We start from the raw sequence: 18649 nt of genomic DNA on the forward strand, positions 1-18649 counted from the left end.
TCCTCCACACTGATAGCCAACTGATGGGACAAAAGTGTCAAATCCTTGATGTCATGGGGCTCAAGTGTGCTTAAAGTCACTTCCACTACTCCTGGCATTTTTGTGAATTGATGTTACATTAGTTGATGTTGAATAAGACATTCAGCTGGTGGGTAATGACAAGGCAAGTTATGTTAGATTCAATTTCTTTGATTAAGGTTGGATTATACAGACTCAATTGGTCATTATGGCCCTGAGGTTAAATCGGGATTTGGATGAAAAGTATGCAGTTAATGTTCGATTGCAAATGTTCAAGTGATGTTATGTTCCATGCCCATTTACTTTTGGATTTACACTGTCCAATTGATCCTTTTTGTCTTGGGTTTTAGTTTCAGCAATACTTGGACCATGCATCTCCCTTTTCTCTTTTGTTAAATGAAGACAAGATAGAGGACCTGGAAGAAAAAGAAGAGGAGCAGAAGGAGAAGCTGGAGGAGCTTGAAGAAGACTTCGAAATTATGCAGGATGCTGTTGACAGAATCTTTCACAACAGTATGAAGGTCTTTGGCCAGATGCAACCTCTCATAAGCTTTCCTTTCACTGGGCGCTTATGGGAGAACTTGAGGAACCCGATTGCCTTCCCCAGTTTCGACTTACCCTTCTCTTCAAGAGATGACAGGTCAAGTATGTTTCAGCACAGAGCCCATAGGTCATTTCAGGATCTCTTTAAGGAGCATCAACGGATGTTGGAGAGAACTCGTCGTTTGATGGAGCATGAAACAGAAATGCAAGACAAGCAAAATTCTTCTTCAGGTACAGTGTGGGAGACAGTGATGGCTACAGATATGAATATATTCACGACTTTCACAAAAACAAATGCATATAACATTCGCGTGAGGTTAACGATAGAAGAATAATGTTACATGTGTGCAAGTCTGGACAGAGGGTAGCTCTTTGATAAAGACTCATGCATATAATGTTGTAATGAATTAAATAAGACGCCATGAATGCTGTTGTTTTCTAAATTCCTATATTCAGCATATCCTATATTTAGTAACCCTGGGCGGTGAACTCCGCTCGCGGAGTTTCCCACACTCCGCGTTATGCGGAGCTCGCAGAATTCCGAAAAACTCAGCTACGCGCAGTGGAGTGGAGTTTTTTCCTCACTCGCATTCACCAACATCAAGTTGGCGAGTAAAAGCAAGGAAAATCCACCTCCCGGCGAGATTTTTCCTCGTTCGCCAACATCAAGTTGGCGAGCATGAAAAATAAACCTCCCGGTGAGATTTCTCAATGCGGGGGGTCAGGTTTCTCATTGTGAGTGGTCGCGTATGTTCGTGACCGCTCACGTTGAGAAACTGCCCGGAGCGTTTACACTTGGCGTAGCTTCGCGTAGTGCAACTCCGTAAACTCCGCCCAGGGTTAATATTTTTTTGGGGGGGTGAATAGTTTTATTGATAATATAACAGTTGTCACTTGTACATTCACAGCAATATACAATCTTTTACATAGTTGGAGGTTAGCATTCTTACATACAAAATTACAGTCGGACATTAGAGTGCAGTGGTTCGTCCCCTAGACATTTCTAGTTCCACTGTCGGCGAGATGCACAGTTCCCCCCGATAAGCATTCCAGGAACCCCATTTTTTGTCCCATTTTTGGGGCAGCCTCTAGATTTGTAGACCTCCTTTTCGGCAACTATGCACCTGTCCATTTCCGCCACCAATCCTATGAGTAAAGGCCGATCTCCAGCCCCCCATTTCATGACACTGGCTTTTTTAACCAATGTGTACCCCAGGGTAGTTAATTATTGTTCCTAGTCCGTGAGATCAGTGGCCTCCCAGATATTCAGAATCCCCAATAAGGGTGTCTAAGCGAGTTGTTCCCCCAGCACGTCTTGCAGTTTGGCTGTAGCCCTCTCCCATATGTGACAAATGAAGGGGCAATCCCACAGTATATGGTAAAATGTGGCTATCTGGTTACAGCTGCGTAGGCAAAGTGCATCCTGTCTCGTCCCTATCTTAGCCAGGATTACCTCTGTGAGGTATGTCTGATGTACAACTTTTAGTTGGATGAGTCGAAAGCGGTGGTTCATAGCTGCTTCTCTTGGGGTCATCAGAGCGGTTTGCCAATCCTCATCCTCAATGTTCCCCAAGTCTCCCTGCCATTTATCCCAAAGAGCGAGGAAGGGGTCTGGCAAATTATTGTATAGCTCACGGTAGATAAGGGAAATGTCCTTGGTCAGGAGGGGTTCTGACAGGAGTCGGTCCTCCAGGAGGGATGTGTCCGGATTGGTTTTTAAATCTACGGGGGCTGTTTTAAGCGCGTGGCGTATTTGTAAGTATCGAAAAACCTCCTTAGGCGCCAACTCATATTTAACATGTAACTCTTTAAAGGCAAGTATCTTCCCTTTTTGTATGAGATCGCAAACAGTAGAGATTCCTATTGTGTCCCACCTGTCCAGGGTTAATATTTAGCATATATTTTGCTGTTCATTATCATTAAGAACAGTAGTAATTTTACAACATCCACTAAAATTGAAGGCTCGTAAGCAGAATACATCTTTGTATATAAACAAAATAGAGAAGGTATGGCTAATGCTGTGACAGGCAGTGACTTGATGGTAATCTTAACATAGAAATGTCCGTTGCTTACTCAGGATAAGAATAGACATTTACTAACCATGAGATAGTAATGTTAGCCATAGGTTTTTGAATCCGACAAAAGCTAGGCAAATGGTAACAACTTATGAGACAACAGTGGAGTGAACAGTGCTGTGGTATTAACGTAGGCAAGGAAAATTGGAACATGTAGAGCCACACAGTAATGCATTTTTTTATGCAGCATCTGAATAAAGGTATCAGTATGATATTAACATGTGTATGTATGTCTAGGATTTGTAAAGAGCTGGAATCGCCCCTGATGGATGCATGTACCATTGGAGAGAGGCTCGCCATATAGTGATAACTTACACATGCAACTATAGAGTGCGGATAGCCATATTGCAATATGTTAAATCCAGTGTCCAACTTACTTTGGAGACATCTATGGTCTAGTTAGAGCGGAGACAGCCATTTGTAGTCATTAGGGACTGTGAGAGCTGGAACCTAATGAATGTTTGATCTGGCAAATGACATGCGTGCTCTGTATGAAAAGGAGTGCTCCAATGGCAGATTTGATTTGATTTGATTTGATTTTTCTATTTGTAAAGCGTGCGATTGCCCAAGGGCGTCCTTGCGCTGAGATGTCCTACTGGCTCTTGAAGATGTTAGTCAGAGCTATGCGGAAAATAGCCAGGTTTTAACTTCCTTTCTGAAGGATATCAAAGATGGACTGTTTTTTATGTCTAGCGGTAGTTGGTTCCTGGTGCTGTGTGCACCAGGAAGCTTCTTCTGCCCCAGTTAGCTCTCTTGATCCTTGGGACCCTGATGATTTTCATTTGGCTGGATCTAAGAAGTCTATTTGGCTCATATTGTTTTAAATGGGTTTTTAGAAATTGTGATCCAGTTCCATTGATTGCTTTGTATGCTAGGCATAGTGATTTGAATTGTATTCTTTTTGTAATAGGCAGCCAGTGTAGATTTCTTAGTTTGTGGCTAATTGTTTCAAACTTTGGTATTCCGAGTATCAGCCTGGCTGCTGCATTCTGCAAGCGTTGGAGTTTGAGTAGGATTTTCTTCCTGGCTCCGGCGTATAAGCCGTTCCCGTAGTCCAGTCTGGACAAGGCTAATGCTGTCACCACTGTCTTGCGCGAGTCATGTGGTAGGTAAGGTAGTATTTTTTTGATCATTTTTAGGATGTACCAAAGTGATGTTGCCAATTTACTGGCTTGGGCATCAAATGAGAGGTTAGTATCTAGAGTGATTCCCAGGTTTTTCACCTTTTCTACCGGTTCGGGGCATCCTCCCAGATCCTTTAGCCACCATGAGTGGGACCATATATTTGTGTCCCCTCCTAGTATCCTGACCTCACTTTTGTCCCCGTTTAGTTTTAGGCAGTTTGTTCTCATCCATTGGCTGATTTGTACCATGCAGAGCTGACATTTTTCTGCTGTGTTCTCTACGCCTTTATTTATTGACACCACGATTTGGGTATCGTCGGCGTAGGATATTGGGGTGAAGCCACAGTTCCTTATTATTTGTGCAAGGGGAGTTCCTGGGGAACTCAGAGATAATGCCACAGTAAACCAACAACTATCTCCAGAGAAAAACTCATTTGCTTGTCAATGCTCACACTTTCCAGGTGTGCACGAAGACATTCAGAAGCAAAGTGAGGTAACTCAAGATATGAAGATTGTCCTGTGTGCTGAACTAAAATGTTAATGGCTATCGGTGAATGAACTCTTGTTTTCAATGGCTGACCCATTATCTTTGTTCTCTAATATTGTAAAGTATCTATGATAGAGGAGAATATTGTTAAAGGCAAATAACGTGAGTGTAGGAATATTGGACACTCGTGAGTCTAATGGTATTATAACCCATGGTTGCATCTGAGCGCAGAGGGGGAACTGCAGAAAAGCCCCTTAGATGGAGAAAAGTAGCAGTGCTAGGTCAAAAACCTTTGATTTGAATTGTGTGGCTGCCTTAGCTTTGGAGATCTGAGGTTTTGCAGATCGAAGTTCATAACCGGTGAACTGAGAGCTAGGAAAGCAACATGGAAAGCATGGTGGAACTGGGGTATGAGGAGGGAAACAGCACAGAGGGAAGGGGAAGAGAGCAGGAAAACACATGCTCTCTTATGGAATGCTGAAAATTAAAGAATAATGAATATCCTTGAATGTAAGCAGTGGAAGGATACAAGTCATCCATTTAAAAAAGAAGGTAAAGAAGTTAATCTCCAGGGGAGAAATAAACATAAGAACAGAAATTAAGCCGTACAATAGGGAGAAAGCGAATAAGATTGAAAAGAAAGCCAGCTAATTATAAGCAATAATCTGACCTACAGCCTTTGATCACAAAGAGGTCTGTAGGTGACACCTAAAAAAAGCATGACTTAGCTGAGGGTTGAGGGCGGAAGGTTGCTTAAAGAGCTACACAGAGAGACCCACACAGAGATTCAAGGTGATAGAAAGAACGGTACATGATAAAAGCAGGAAGGAAACAGGAAAAGACAAATTGAGAGAGGGAACAAGAGATTTAGGAAAAAGGTTAGGGGTAAAGACAAAATAAGAAAGAATGCGATTAAATATACAGTTAAGAATGAAGCACAATAAAAACAGAGTGAAAAAAAACTAGGAATGAAAAGTAAAAAAAGAAAAAGATTGTACAAAATAAAAATTAGGAACCATGGTGGAAAGCTAGAAACAAAGCGTGAAAATAAAACATAGGAATAAATGAAAGTAAGACCGAGTGACAAGAAGAAAAAATATATTAAAAGTAAAAATAAATAAGGAGGTAGGAGAAAGAGTGAAAAGAAGGAAAGAAAAAGTGGAGCAACATAGAAAGAGAACAAAATAGAGTTAGTCAATGAAAGAAAAATAGGCAATGCAAAAAGGGCAGATGAGAAAAACCAAAGTGAATAGAAAAGTGGAATAGGCATATGCATGAAAAGAAAGGGTAATATGATAGGAAAAAGAGATAAGCAGAAAATAGGAAACAAGAAAGAAATTAGGGAGTTGAGCTAGTGTTCTTATTGTAAGGTAACCCTTTTTATGGTAACCATTGGCATATCATAAGCATTCACATATTGATGTAAATATGTTGACCTTGGCATAATGTCATTCTCAATAGCATATTCTGGGTTCCCTGGTTATCATGGTGGCCATGTGCATCATAATGGGAGCTCTGCATCAGGCAACCATCCTTGGGATGCTACCAGCATACGTGCAGCCATCTATGGCATATGGTGTACCGTAGCTCTTCTCAGCATAGATATATGGGACTCGTAGGCAGTTTTGGGCATGTGGGGCAGTATCGCATATCAGTGCTCAGTGATAAAAACAACAAGCTGGTAGTTAGGGATAAAACTAATGGATCTGTAGAAATTAAAACGTTTTTATTTGGGTGACTAAACAGATATTAAATTAAACATGTAGATTTTTATCTGAAGGAAATTCGTTTATTTGCTGAAAATTAAAAGGTGCCATTGGGGAACAAAATAGGTTTTTTATTTCATTAAGGGGCAATGGGATCAGAATTTCATATATATATTTAAATCTGAAATGTAAGTGATGATACATGCTGAGTTGGGGGTACTTATTGATTATATTAATTTGGTGCCAGAGGGAACTTTATGTTATCTATGGTGTTATTTCATGAGTCATATAGAGGTAGTTTGTCATCCACATTGGTAAAGCCTTCATGACATTATCAATACTGCTGTCTGAGACTGGTGGCTGTAAGATTAGCTCAAGCTTATATGGATATGTCTACTATCTGAACCTGCAAGGTTTTTGTAACTGGAGTGACCGCACTATGGAGCGCGTGATCTGAACATAGGATTCGCTTTGTCTATTAGTGTGAGATCTGTGTAACTTTACATTTCCCCACAACACCTTTTCAGGTTGATTCTCAGAAGTGTAACATGACTGAAAATTGTGAGACTGAAAAATGAAGTGAGGTGTACAGTTGAAAAAATATTGAAAAACAAAGTTTGCAGAGAGGGAGAGCAGCAAACATGGTCCCACTTGGCAAACCCTTCAGAATTCACAGAAACCACTGCACCAGGGGTTTCTCAGATGTCTTATAGATCTCTGGCAGGCAGGATCTCTAAATGTGGTGAATAGTCCATGGCATTTACTGACATCATGGATGGTGGACTGCATGCCATGGTCCAAGTGAAGCTCTTAGAGATTTAGCTGACATCTTTGAAAGATGTCCTGTACAGTGCTCCATTTTTCTAATGTTCTTGAGAGCACTTTTCATCCATCCAATGGAGAATTGGGCTTGTTCACTTGGTGCAGTTTTGCAAACACTTCAAAGTAATGGGCATTTTATTTTCTGTCTACTTTGAGTAAACCTTACTCCTGTCGCAGGAAGTTAAGAATCTATTTTATTGTTGTAAACTAGTGTCAAATAGTTGTATTGCCTCACCATGAATATTTTCATTTCTCTGTCCTAGAAAACACCACATCGAATGACCGCGTGGTGTGCAAGGAACTCCGCAGGAACTCAGAAGGTTGCTTAAAGATGCAGGACAAGTGTGATAAATGCAAAGAGATTCTGGCTGTTGGTGAGTTCATGGAAAATACTCTGATGCACAGGCTCTCTATTTTTGACTTACATTAAAACCTACATGGCTATATTTAGGGAGGGCATGAGCTGTTCGCCCAAAAGCACAGCACATTTGCTGAATTCGGTCCGCATTTGCCCCATGACAATTCTTAAATATGTCCCTTTCTCCCCAAATATGTGATTTGTAAAAATAAACAAAATTAATCACAGATTTCGAAAAACCTCAATTTCCTCCAGAAAGAAAGCATAGATTTTAAGTTAATAAAATGTTATACACATATATACTCAATAATTTGGATTCACATACAGAACAAGTATTGTCATATCCAATAGGGATGCCTTTTTAGGCCATGACAACAGACAGCATTAGGTGTCTATATTTCCAATACATAAATATACTTAGAGTGGGCTTTGAGTCAGTCCCAAAGTCATTATAGGATGGCTTTGTTGTCCATTCCAGTTTTTTGCTTTTGATTCAATGGCTTTCCTAATTATTTTTGGCTTTCCTGCACAGGAGTACTTTAGTTTCAGGGTGGTCATTGGATGAATAGTATCCTTCTATTGCTGGTGTCAGATCCTACATTGCAGTGCATCTCAGGGGGATACTTTATATTCCTGCCCCTCCTCCTCTCACCTGCCTCTTTATTAAAAACAAATCCAGGCACTTGCTTAGCCCCCAGTCTCCCCTCCCCCAAACCCGCTTTCTCCCTAACCTACTTCCTGGTTTCCCCCCTTCCTTCACTCGATCCTTGTCAGTCAGTGTTTTTTTAACATCTGCAGCAATTTCCCCTAAAAACAATGGTACTAGTAAGCTCCTGTTGCCTTAACTTGGTGCACAACGACTAATCATTGGAGCTCTGCTGACTGTCCCTGGTGGCATGCCCACTGCCCCGCCACGCCCAAGCAGCATGCTAGAGATAAATAAACACTGTAGCTTTATCTGTGCTCTGGCCCGAGGAGCTTCTCAGAGACAGATATTCCATTGTGAGTCGCTGCAGGTCTCCATCTTCATCGTTCACTCTTCTTCAGCACAACAACTGTTGCGTAAGTTACAACTTTGGCGTAACTCTAGAAGGTGTGCTTTCCCACCACACGTGTCACGGTTGAACTTGGTTCAATGCTCCACTGATGAACGTGAAAGACAGATTATTGTAGGCCTGCAAAACACTATTCAATGTGTAATTTACATAAAGTAGTGCTTCTGGATTACTAACAATCTCATAAAGGGACCAGGGGCATTGTGGAAACAGCAACAAAGTTAATTTTGTTATTTACAGTATCACACCCATAGTACTAAGGAGAATTAACCCTTTTAAGTAAAAAGTGTTTATTACTACAGTAACAATCTGTTTCTTAGTACATCTAAAACAACAACAAGTTTCTTAGGGAGAAGGGATGCACTGCATACCTTGTTGAAAGCAAAGACTGTCTATCAGTGGAGGTGTGAAGATTGTGTTCCTCTCGAAGGTCAAACACACTCTGTGGTAGCAGTCAGTCTTCCTCCGGGACGTATTGTTTATCAGCATCAGGCTTCAGGCAAGATGTAGCACCTGCAAAGTACGGATGCTTCTTACAGTCGGTGAAACCGACTCAGGCAGAATTTTGAGTAATACTCTGGGCGAAGGACCTCTCCTGACAAGTATTCATCCTAATATTCTAACATTTATCAGAAGTTGGAATTTCTGACATAGATTATGCGAATCAAGGTTTGCATCCTAGATGTTTCCTTATGAACATATAAGGTAAAAGGACGTCAATTCAGACTAATCTATTTTGCTTATATGTCTGTAAGTGCTCTTGACATGGTGGCAAGTAGACATTTGACCCAGACAAATGTTGCACTGATGGTTGTATCTGTGTCATTAAACAAGGGTCTTGATGCTTTCACAGTTCTCTTAAAGATAAGGTTAGGCAACATCTGCATTGAATGACAGACATGACAACGATTCTGCATAAATCGGGAAAGATGGCAACTCACATTGTTTGAGAGAGATAAGATGGTGAACTCCTTTACTCAAGATGGAGTTGGGGCCTGCCTCAAGATGGAGACGGACATTAGGGACTTTACGTCACAACCATGTTCATCAGCACTGTGCAGAAGCTTTCGGTCACTGTTCTGACTTCCCCCCTGTGAGACTTACCATGGCTTGGGAAGACCTTCACCTCCAATGAGCATGCCTCCTTCTTGGAGGTGTTAGTGGGACAAAGTGAGTAAACTGAAGTACCTGTTTCATAGCACCAAGAAGCAAATAGGCCAAGAAGAAAAAACAGATGAAAGCAGCAGGGCTGTAGCTATCACTGGTGCAACCAGTTCCGCGGCATAGGGTTTCAGAAGTGTGAGGGACCAAGCCACATCGGCAACAGCTGCAGCAACAGCGGCATTCGGAAAGTGTACTGAATTTGCTTCCCTGCTTCCTTACCTGGGATTTCTTTCTGTGTAATTATGGTTGGGCGGTGGGGTGGGAAGTACAACGTTTTGATTCTGTGATGAGGCAAACGTACTTTGTCAATTACAAAAGGGCTCTCTGTGAAAGTTCTTCTGCTGGCACTTTGGTAGTAATTCAGAATCTCTATTATGGTGTAGGGTCACGTGGCATAGCAGCAAGCCTTCTAAACTTTTTACACCAATGAATCCAGAATAGCAGAGCAGCAGAAGCAGTGCACTGAAATTGTGCATGCACTGTGTCATCTGGGCTCGACAGTAAGGGATAGTGAACAAGCCATCAGCATGTCGATGCTTGTGATTCTTGATCATGGTACAATAGCGGAGCTTCCAGCACATAGATTGGGTAGTCTGAGGACAGAGCAGATGGTAGTCAGGCAACACATGCACAAACTCCGGCAGTTGCAGCTAATTCATTGGTATGCAGTAATGTTTTACTGCTAGAGATGTAGGTCATTACATTGTAATTCCTGTACCACTCAGAAACATGATTAAATACGTTCTTTACCACCTTTTTTCAGTATAACGTGTTTTGTATGTACAAAGCTCTGGCAAATGTACTCAGTAGCTAGAAAGTGACTTTATTTCCACTCAGTTTCCTTGACAACACTGTTCATAACCACTAGCGCTCGCAGAGAGATGAAAACAGAGGGGAATGATCACAAACTGCCTTTTGTAGTACTTTTGCTACAATGGTACTACAAAAATACAACATAATGCTTTTAACAAGCTTACACGAATTTTCACTCTCACCGCTTGATTATTTTCTATGGCAAGACCTTCACACATGTAAGTTTACAAGGAAGTAGTAAATGTGGGAGGGTCCACATGGTGTGTCTCAAAAAGGTGAATACTTACTACTAAATGGGAGGGATTTATTGAGGAGCAAGGAGGGATTTTAAGGAGGGACATGCGACCAACCGCACCCCACAAAACAGTAAACCCATTGCTATTCACAAACTGCACACCTAAAGTTACAACAGCCCAAACTGGACCAAAAGCAGTAGTAAATTACTCCTGCTCAAAGCTGGAGAAAGTCCAGCACCCCATATGGCCAACCTCTTGGACTGCAACATGCTCCCATAGAAAATAAGACCCTTTAGAAAATAATGTTAAATTAAATTACATTATTTAAATTAAGTAAAAATCAAAATAAGTGTAATTTAATGTTAAAAATCTCTAACAATTAACCTCTGTTAATAAAAGATTTTTTATAACAATGTTTCACATTTATAAATGAATGTAACAGCAAGTTTTAAGAAAATACAAACACATTAATAATTTCTATACATCACTTTTAATAATTATTAATACATGATCATTTTTCTTTAGTTGAGAATGTATTTTTGATGTAAACTTCAGAAAATTATTTTTAATATATTTAAACTAATTAAAGTTTTAATTAAAAAGTAAGTGAATATTTCTGTACCAATGTTATTATGTAAGATACATATATAAAATTAATTTAATATTTAACATAAAAATATGTTTGTTGAGTTAGATAAACTTTTTTAATTTTACCCAAACTTTACCATAGGGAGACTCCACAGTCAGGGGGGAGATCTCCCCAAGATAATGTATAAAGAAAATTAAAAAAAAGCCTATTAAAAGTCATAAGTAATTGGCAAAAGTATTTTATGTTAAATATTAATTATAAATACATTTTACTCATTGATAAGAAAACTGTGCTGTAAAAACCACTATTGCCCTCAATTCTTAAAAACTCAAGCTCTCAGCCACAAGTTTCGGCTAACATGCTTTGGGGGCTATTCATAAAAGTAAAGTTATACATGAGTAAATCTACATGAGTAAATTTACTCTTATACTTTGTAGTAAATGCACTACTTTGGGTCATTCTCCTTTACAAGTGTAAATGTACTACAAAGTCTAGGCTCACATGGTGCCACCCCTTGTATTACAGTGTAAAACAATTAGTAGAAATAATTTTAAGACAAGTATTAATGTAAATCAATTTTATATATGTAATTTCTAAGTAGAACAAAATAAAACACTGCTACAGCACTAGCACTGAGGGTCAAGATTCACTCCTGCCCTAATGTTGTTAATGGAGAACAGCTCTCCGTCCCGATACATATCTCCCACCAACTCTAAACGAGTACCTGCTCAAGTGAAAGAAGTTGTTGATGGGTCATCATCAGAGAGTTCACCTGTAACTCTGGTGAATAGGGCTTCGTAACTCCTTCCAATCATATGTGTCTCTTCCAACACTCAACAACAGTACACAGTACGCTTGGACAGTCGGCTGAAAAATCTGTTTCACCCTATATCATGTCCAACAAATGAATGTCCAGTAAATAGCATGCCACTTCCATACTTTCTGCATCGGTGGCGCTCTTTATTCAACTCATTAACCAATGACACCTGGCCGCCAGGTAGTAACCATCGTAATTGGGAGTACCCACTACTCTCAGTTAGCCGCTGTTTTCCTTTACCCGTAGCTAGCCTTTGTCTGCCCCCATCCCATGCTACCTTTCCAAGAAGGGTTCACAGGTCTTTAAAAAGCCCCTCAGGAGCAGAAGGGGCAGGGCTGAAAGTGTTAGGGCAATTAAGGCAATACCAACATTTTAGAAATTGCTTCTTGACCCATAGTTTTTAGCAGTTGTGCAGTCCTGAAAGTCAATGATTCTTGGTATGATTTCAGCACCCTGCCGAGATTTTCAACAAATAGCCACTCAGTATCAGGGTAAACCTGCAGTCCCAAGTATCGAAACGATTCCAGCTCCCTCTTAAATGGTGATGGATCAAGCCCTGATCTTTGGACTGGGTAAGAGTGGTCTGCTTAATTCAGACACTCTGTTCATCACCACCCCCTTTTCTGAATCGTTTTTGGCCACTATAGGTGTGGCAGGGCATACTCAGGGTATACAACTGTTACAACGCAACTTTTACAACTACCTACCATTACAACGCCACTTTTACAACGCATACCATTACAACGCATTGCGCTGGGGGGCGCTCTAGGATAGGGAATAAGTTTAATTTACTATCCAACACCTTCCCTAGTGTCCACGGGGACTGGAGTTGGAATAGTAAATTATACTTACCACTATCCAGCACCTCTAAGCGCTATGCGTTGTAATGGTATGCGTTGTAATGGTCGCGTTGTAATGGTAGGTAGTTGTAATGGTATGCGTTGTAACGTCATACATCCATACTCAGACATGAGTCCCTTGCTCACTGCACCATCAGGATTGAAGCAAGCCGGGCCGACGACGGCTGAAATGCCAGAAACCGGTCCCCGGAAGCTTGTCTCCTTTCTGGTGAAGAATTGGCTCAGTAGTTTGGTCTGCCCTGTTCCCATGATGCACTGGGCCAGGGACAGACTAATTTGCATATAGCCAGGTTCTGAGCTGGGATGGTGCAGTGAGCTAAATAACGGTGATGGATCAAGCCCTGATATTTGGACTGGGTAAGAGTGGTCTGCTTAATTCAGAGACTCTGTTCATCACCACCCCCTTTTCTGAATCGTTTTTGGCCACTATAGGTGTAGCAGGGTATACTCAGACATGAGTCCCTTGCTCACTGCACCATCAGGATTCAAGCAAGCCGGGCCGACGATGGCTGAAATGCCAGAAACCGGTCCCCAGAAGCTTGTCTCCTTTCTGGTGAAGAATTGGCATGGTAGTTTGGTCTGCCCTGTTCCCATGATGCACTGGGCCAGGGACAGACTAATTTGCATATAGCCAGGTTCTGAGCTGGGATGGTGTAGTGAGCTAAATAACGGTGATGGATCAAGCCCTGATCCTTGGACTGGGTAAGAGTGGTCTGCTTAATTCAGACACTCTGTTCATCACCACCCCCTTTTCTGAATCGTTTTTGGCCACTATAGGTGTGGCAGGGTATACTCAGACATGAGTCCCTTGCTCACTGCACCATCAGGATTCAAGCAAGCCGGGACGACGACGGCTGAAATGCCAGAAACCGGCCCCCGGAAGCTTGTCTCCTTTCTGGTGAAGAATTGGCTTGGTAGTTTGGACTGCCCTGTTCCCATGATGCACTGGGCCAGGGACAGACTAATTTGCATATAGCCAGGTTCTGAGCTGGGATGGTGCAGTGAGCTAAATAACGGTGATGGATCAAGCCCTGATCTTTGGACTGGGTAAGAGTGGTTTGCTTAATTCAGACACTCTGTTCATCACCACCCCCTTTTCTGAATCGTTTTTGGCCACTATAGGTGTGGCAGGGTATACTCAGACATGAGTCCCTTGCTCACTGCACCATCAGGATTCAAGCAAGCCGGGCCGACGACGACTGAAATGCCAGAAACCGGTCCCCGGAAGCTTGTCTCCTTTCTGGTGAAGAATTGGCTTGGTAGTTTGGTCTACCCTGTTCCCATGATGCACTGGGCCAGGGACAGACTAATTTGCATATAGCCAGGTTCTGAGGTGGGATGGTGCAGTGAGCTAAATAACGGTGATGGATCAAGCCCTGATCTTTGGACTGGGTAAGAGTGGTCTGCTTAATTCAGACACTCTGTTCATCACCACCCCCTTTTCTGAATCGTTTTTGGCCACTTTAGGTGTGGCAGGGTATACTCAGACATGAGTCCCTTGCTCACTGCACCATCAGGATTCAAGCAAGCTGGGCCGAAGACGGCTGAAATGCCAGAAACCGGTCCCCGGAAGCTTGTCTCCTTTCTGGTGAAGAATTGGCTTGGTAGTTTGGTCTGCCCTGTTCCCATGATGCACTGGGCCAGGGCAGACTAATTTGCATATAGCCAGGTTCTGAGCTGGGATGGTGCAGTGAGTTAAATAACGGTGATGGATCAAGCCCTGATCTTTGGACTGGGTAAGAGTGGTCTGCTTAATTCAAACACTCTGTTCATCACCACCCCCTTTTCTGAATCGTTTTTGGCCACTATAAGTGTGGCAGGGTATACTCAGACATGAGTCCCTTGCTCACTGCACCATCAGGATTCAAGCAAGCCGGGCCGACGACGGCTGAAATGCCAGAAACCGGTCCCCGGAAGCTTGTCTCCTTTCTGGTGAAGAATTGGCTTGGTAGTTTGGTCTGCCCTGTTCCCATGATGCACTGGGCCAGGGACAGACTAATTTGCATATAGCCAGGTTCTGAGCTGGGATGGTGCAGTGAGCTAAATAACGGTGATGGATCAAGCCCTGATCTTTGGACTGGGTAAGAGTGGTCTGCTTAATTCAGACACTCTGTTCATCACCACCCCCTTTTCTGAATCCCTCTTAAATGTTGCATCAACGTGGACCTTCCTGTTGAAAGAGAAAATTGATGATTTGTCCTAATTAATTTTCAATGCTGAGCTACCGCGGAATCTGTGGGTTCATGCATCGTTTCTGTTGCATCGCTCCCCTGAGAATGCATTAAGCCGTCATCTGCATACCATGCTAATATCGTCCTGCTCTGGTATTTTTATACCACACTTCCCAGCTCTCGGTCGAAGTCTCACGACCAAAGGTTCCATTGCTAACATGAACAGTACAGAGAAAAGGAGGTAACCATTCGTAGTACCTCAAGAAATGTTACATTGCAGTGAGGCAACACGACCAGTTCGTCGAGGGGAAGGTGGAAGGGTGGAAGAAGGCATATCCAACATAGAGCACTGATATTGAAACCCACCGGGGTATTTATTTATTTATTTAAAGAGTTTTATATAGCGCTAGCTAGACCCGAAGGTATCAGAGCGCTTTACATGAGAATCAACAATGTTACAGAAAAGATCAACAATTACACAATTGCATCAACAAATAGGCAATACAATTAGGAGAGGAGAGAAAGGAGAGAGAAAAGTAGTGGAGGGGCCAGGGGTGGTGAGAAAGGGAGGGCAAGGGAAGAGACAACTAGGAGAGACTAAAAGGAAGTCTGTCTAAAGACCGACTTGGTCGGTGATGACCAAGGCGGGAATCCATGTCCATCTCCCCTATAACTAAACCAGGTAGCTCCATCGGGCATCAGACAAAATAGGTCAGTCTCAATACATTTAGAGAGGAGAGAAGGAGAAACAGAAATAGAGGGAGGATGCAGGAAGAGACGCCAAAGGTTATGCCAAAGTACAATGTCAAGCCTTGCCTTTATGAAGGGACTCCACAGCATCTCTCCCTGCAGAGCCTGGCCAATGATACAAAAAAGGCTTCAATGGTTTAGGTGGGTGTTGTAATCAGGAGTGAACCCGGTCTGGTTGCCTGTTGTACTTACTATATCCAAAATCCTAGTATCTAATACCTTCCATTAAATCTTATTCTCGACGTTTAATGCTTCATCAATAATTTACAGACCCTAGTGATTCTGCTTGTTCAGTGGTGGTCTGTGGCAACGGAATAGTGTTCAGGTATTTCAACATTTTGTGTACATTCAGAGGGATTGAGCTCTTGATGATGATGTGTAAACTTTCCACCTGAGAACTCAAAATCTTCCGAGTGGTGGAATATATCACACAAAGGGGCTTTCGTCAAACATTTTGCCTGAGCAGACACACTAGCAGGTGACCAAATCTCTCTCCCTCCCTTTAACTCCTGGTCAGCCCTGCCCTATAGTCAATTTTACCCAGGTATGTGACCCTCCAAATGTATTCATGTTTCCGCCAACTCAAGGGTTGGCATAAGACATTCTAACTCACAATGTTGCTTTTCTGATTCCGTAATTTCTATATTTAATGCATTCCTGACTCCATACACAGGAGCCGATTATGATAGAGGGCGGTAGGACCACCGCCCGCTATCACGGCGGTCAGGAGTCTGCCTGAAGAGCAGGTGGCGGTCCGACCATCCATTTACAATTTTACCGCCATGCTGCCGGTAAGAAACGTGCTCTCTAACACTGCTGCTTATGCTGTGGACCAGGAAAAGGGCTGCAGCACAGGCCACAATGTAAAAGATGTGCTGATCAGAACTGGTGCGGTGCCTGGAGACCTCTCGTAGCCTGGGTCAGTAAATCCTACCATGTTTGCCTTGGGGGTTCTCTCCTCTTTTGTACAGGGTATCATCTGATCGCTTAAATCACTATGGCTAGAAGGAATCTCGTCAGAGCCTGCTGCCCTACTCCAGGCTTTGTGTTTGGATGTCAGCAAACTCAAAACAGCTGAGTGACCGGATGCCCCCATTGGGTGCTGGAGGGCAGGGGTAGCAACCTCCAGTTGCAATGTTGTTACCAGACCAGAAAGACCCTCATTGCTGGAATAGAGAACAGATCCTGCGTCCTTAAGGAGACTGAAGTCTGTATATATTTTAGGCTGCAAGCTGCAGGGCTTTGCCTTTAAGTTGGTAGCTCCCTTGTTTGAACTATGCGCTCCAGTTGTTAAGCATCCAAACGGGTCCATTGGTTCCGTATCAGTAAGGACCAGGAGACCGTCTTTGGTGGTGGGCTGTCTGGCTGTTTTGGGTAGTTTAGCAGGCGCATCTTTTCCTGTCAGCCCTTTTGGGGATCGCACCCTGACTTTCCCTGACCTCGTTAGGACTCGGCTTGGTAACTATTTGCAGGACCTGTGGGTAGGCTCAGGATAGTGGGGGGCTAATGTGAAAAAGTACGTGTGAATATTATAAAGGAGCCCCACACCTACCTAGGGAGCGTTGCCCATGCCAGCGTGGCAGGCTAACTGTTGAATACTGGGAGATCAACTCACTTGTGGCTCAGCCGTCACTGTTATTAGGCCTCTGAGGAGGCTGTGGGTAGGAGAGGGCTAGCGTGGGGGAAGGGCTTGTAAGTTATTTGCAGAGGCCCCCACCAGGATTAGGATGCTGATGCTGACCTGGCACGTGTATGTCAGATGCTGGCAAAATGCTGGAAAGGAGGTTCTGTGATGGTTCAACAGCGCTCGTGCCTGGATTCTCACAGACTGCAAATTACACCCCTCCAGTCACAGCCCTGCATAGAACCTCGCTTAGAAACATTATGCAGTTGTTAGGACCAGGCACGCAATTACCGCCCTCCCATTTATGCCTGACCGATTGCACCTGGATGATCTGTCAGGGCCAGAGGCTAACGTTCCTTCCTGCTTCCTTAAATGTAAATGTAAAATGTAAATTGATACCTGTATAGCGCACTACTCACCCGCAAGGGTCTCAAGGCGCTTGTACGAATACCTCTGTGGAACCCATCCTGGCTTTCCCTGTGAGGCGTCCACTCCTGGGCACCCCCAAGGTGGAGACCAGGCATCCTTAGCGTTGTGGGGGCTGTTGTGGAGATTAAGCAAGCTATTGCCCAGAGTTGCAGAGTAGGACTCCATGATTTGAATAGGCACTGAGGCGAGAATTATCAGGTCCGTGGAATTTTGAGCCCAAGACCCGCCGAGGCGGGGAATTGATCCCTGGCCCCGGGCTAGACCTCTGCATCAGGGTCTGCCGCTCTAATCATTGAGCCACACTTCTCCCTGTGGCTGCATCAAATGAGTAAAACTCCCTTTCCCAGTGCCACCTCACCCTCCGCTGTGTAGCAATGCCCATAAAGTAGCAGGGGGGTGTGATCGCGCTGATGTTAAGACACCGTGACTGGTGCTGGGGGCTAGCTAGTGGGTGGCCAGGGCTAGCTGAGGAGCAAAATGGAACGAAGGGGCAAGGCAGCACTGGGAGTGCTGTTTCAATCCAATCCTGTAGATGCTCCACCATACCAGACAGTTACATTACTTTGATTTGTAACTCTAGAACCTCACATTCATTTCAATGTAATCAATTTTCAATTCCAATGAACCTTTGAGGTCTGAGTTAGCCTGTAATACTTTTTTCCAATGGCTCAGTATGAGGCAAAATGATTGCCTTGTTGTTAAGTGTCGATAGGAAGTCTGCACCTCTCAAGTACACTCACGACGCAGTATTAGGGCGCTGCCTAACAGGGATGACATGCCCTTGTTTTTCGTGACTTGGAAATATCTACACGTCATGCACAATACTTATTGCCATGCATGAATGCAATCGTGCACACATAGTACGTGGTCACAAGTTAATCCCCTATTTGGATGGACAACTAATGGCATCACCATCCGCATAAAATTACGTGAATGCCTTGAAGAAGTCCAATGTACTGGACGAAACGCGTTGGCTGTTCTTCCCTGCACAAGTGAACTTATTTGAAC

The 18649-nt window shown here is 43.2% G+C and overlaps 1 protein-coding gene across 1 annotated transcript in view; it reads left to right on the forward strand.

The window, feature by feature from the left end:
* CLU (clusterin) overlaps positions 1–18649 on the forward strand; it is a 170120-nt gene that overhangs the window by 127241 nt on the left and 24230 nt on the right. The window contains exons 5-6 of the mRNA XM_086928054.1: positions 369–792; positions 7039–7149. Coding sequence (XP_086784180.1) covers positions 369–792; positions 7039–7149 — 535 coding nt within the window. The remainder of the gene's footprint in view (positions 1–368; positions 793–7038; positions 7150–18649) is intronic.

This window comes from Lissotriton vulgaris, chromosome 6 (assembly GCF_964263255.1).
Source record: "Lissotriton vulgaris chromosome 6, aLisVul1.2, whole genome shotgun sequence".
Lineage (NCBI taxonomy): Eukaryota > Metazoa > Chordata > Amphibia > Caudata > Salamandridae > Lissotriton > Lissotriton vulgaris.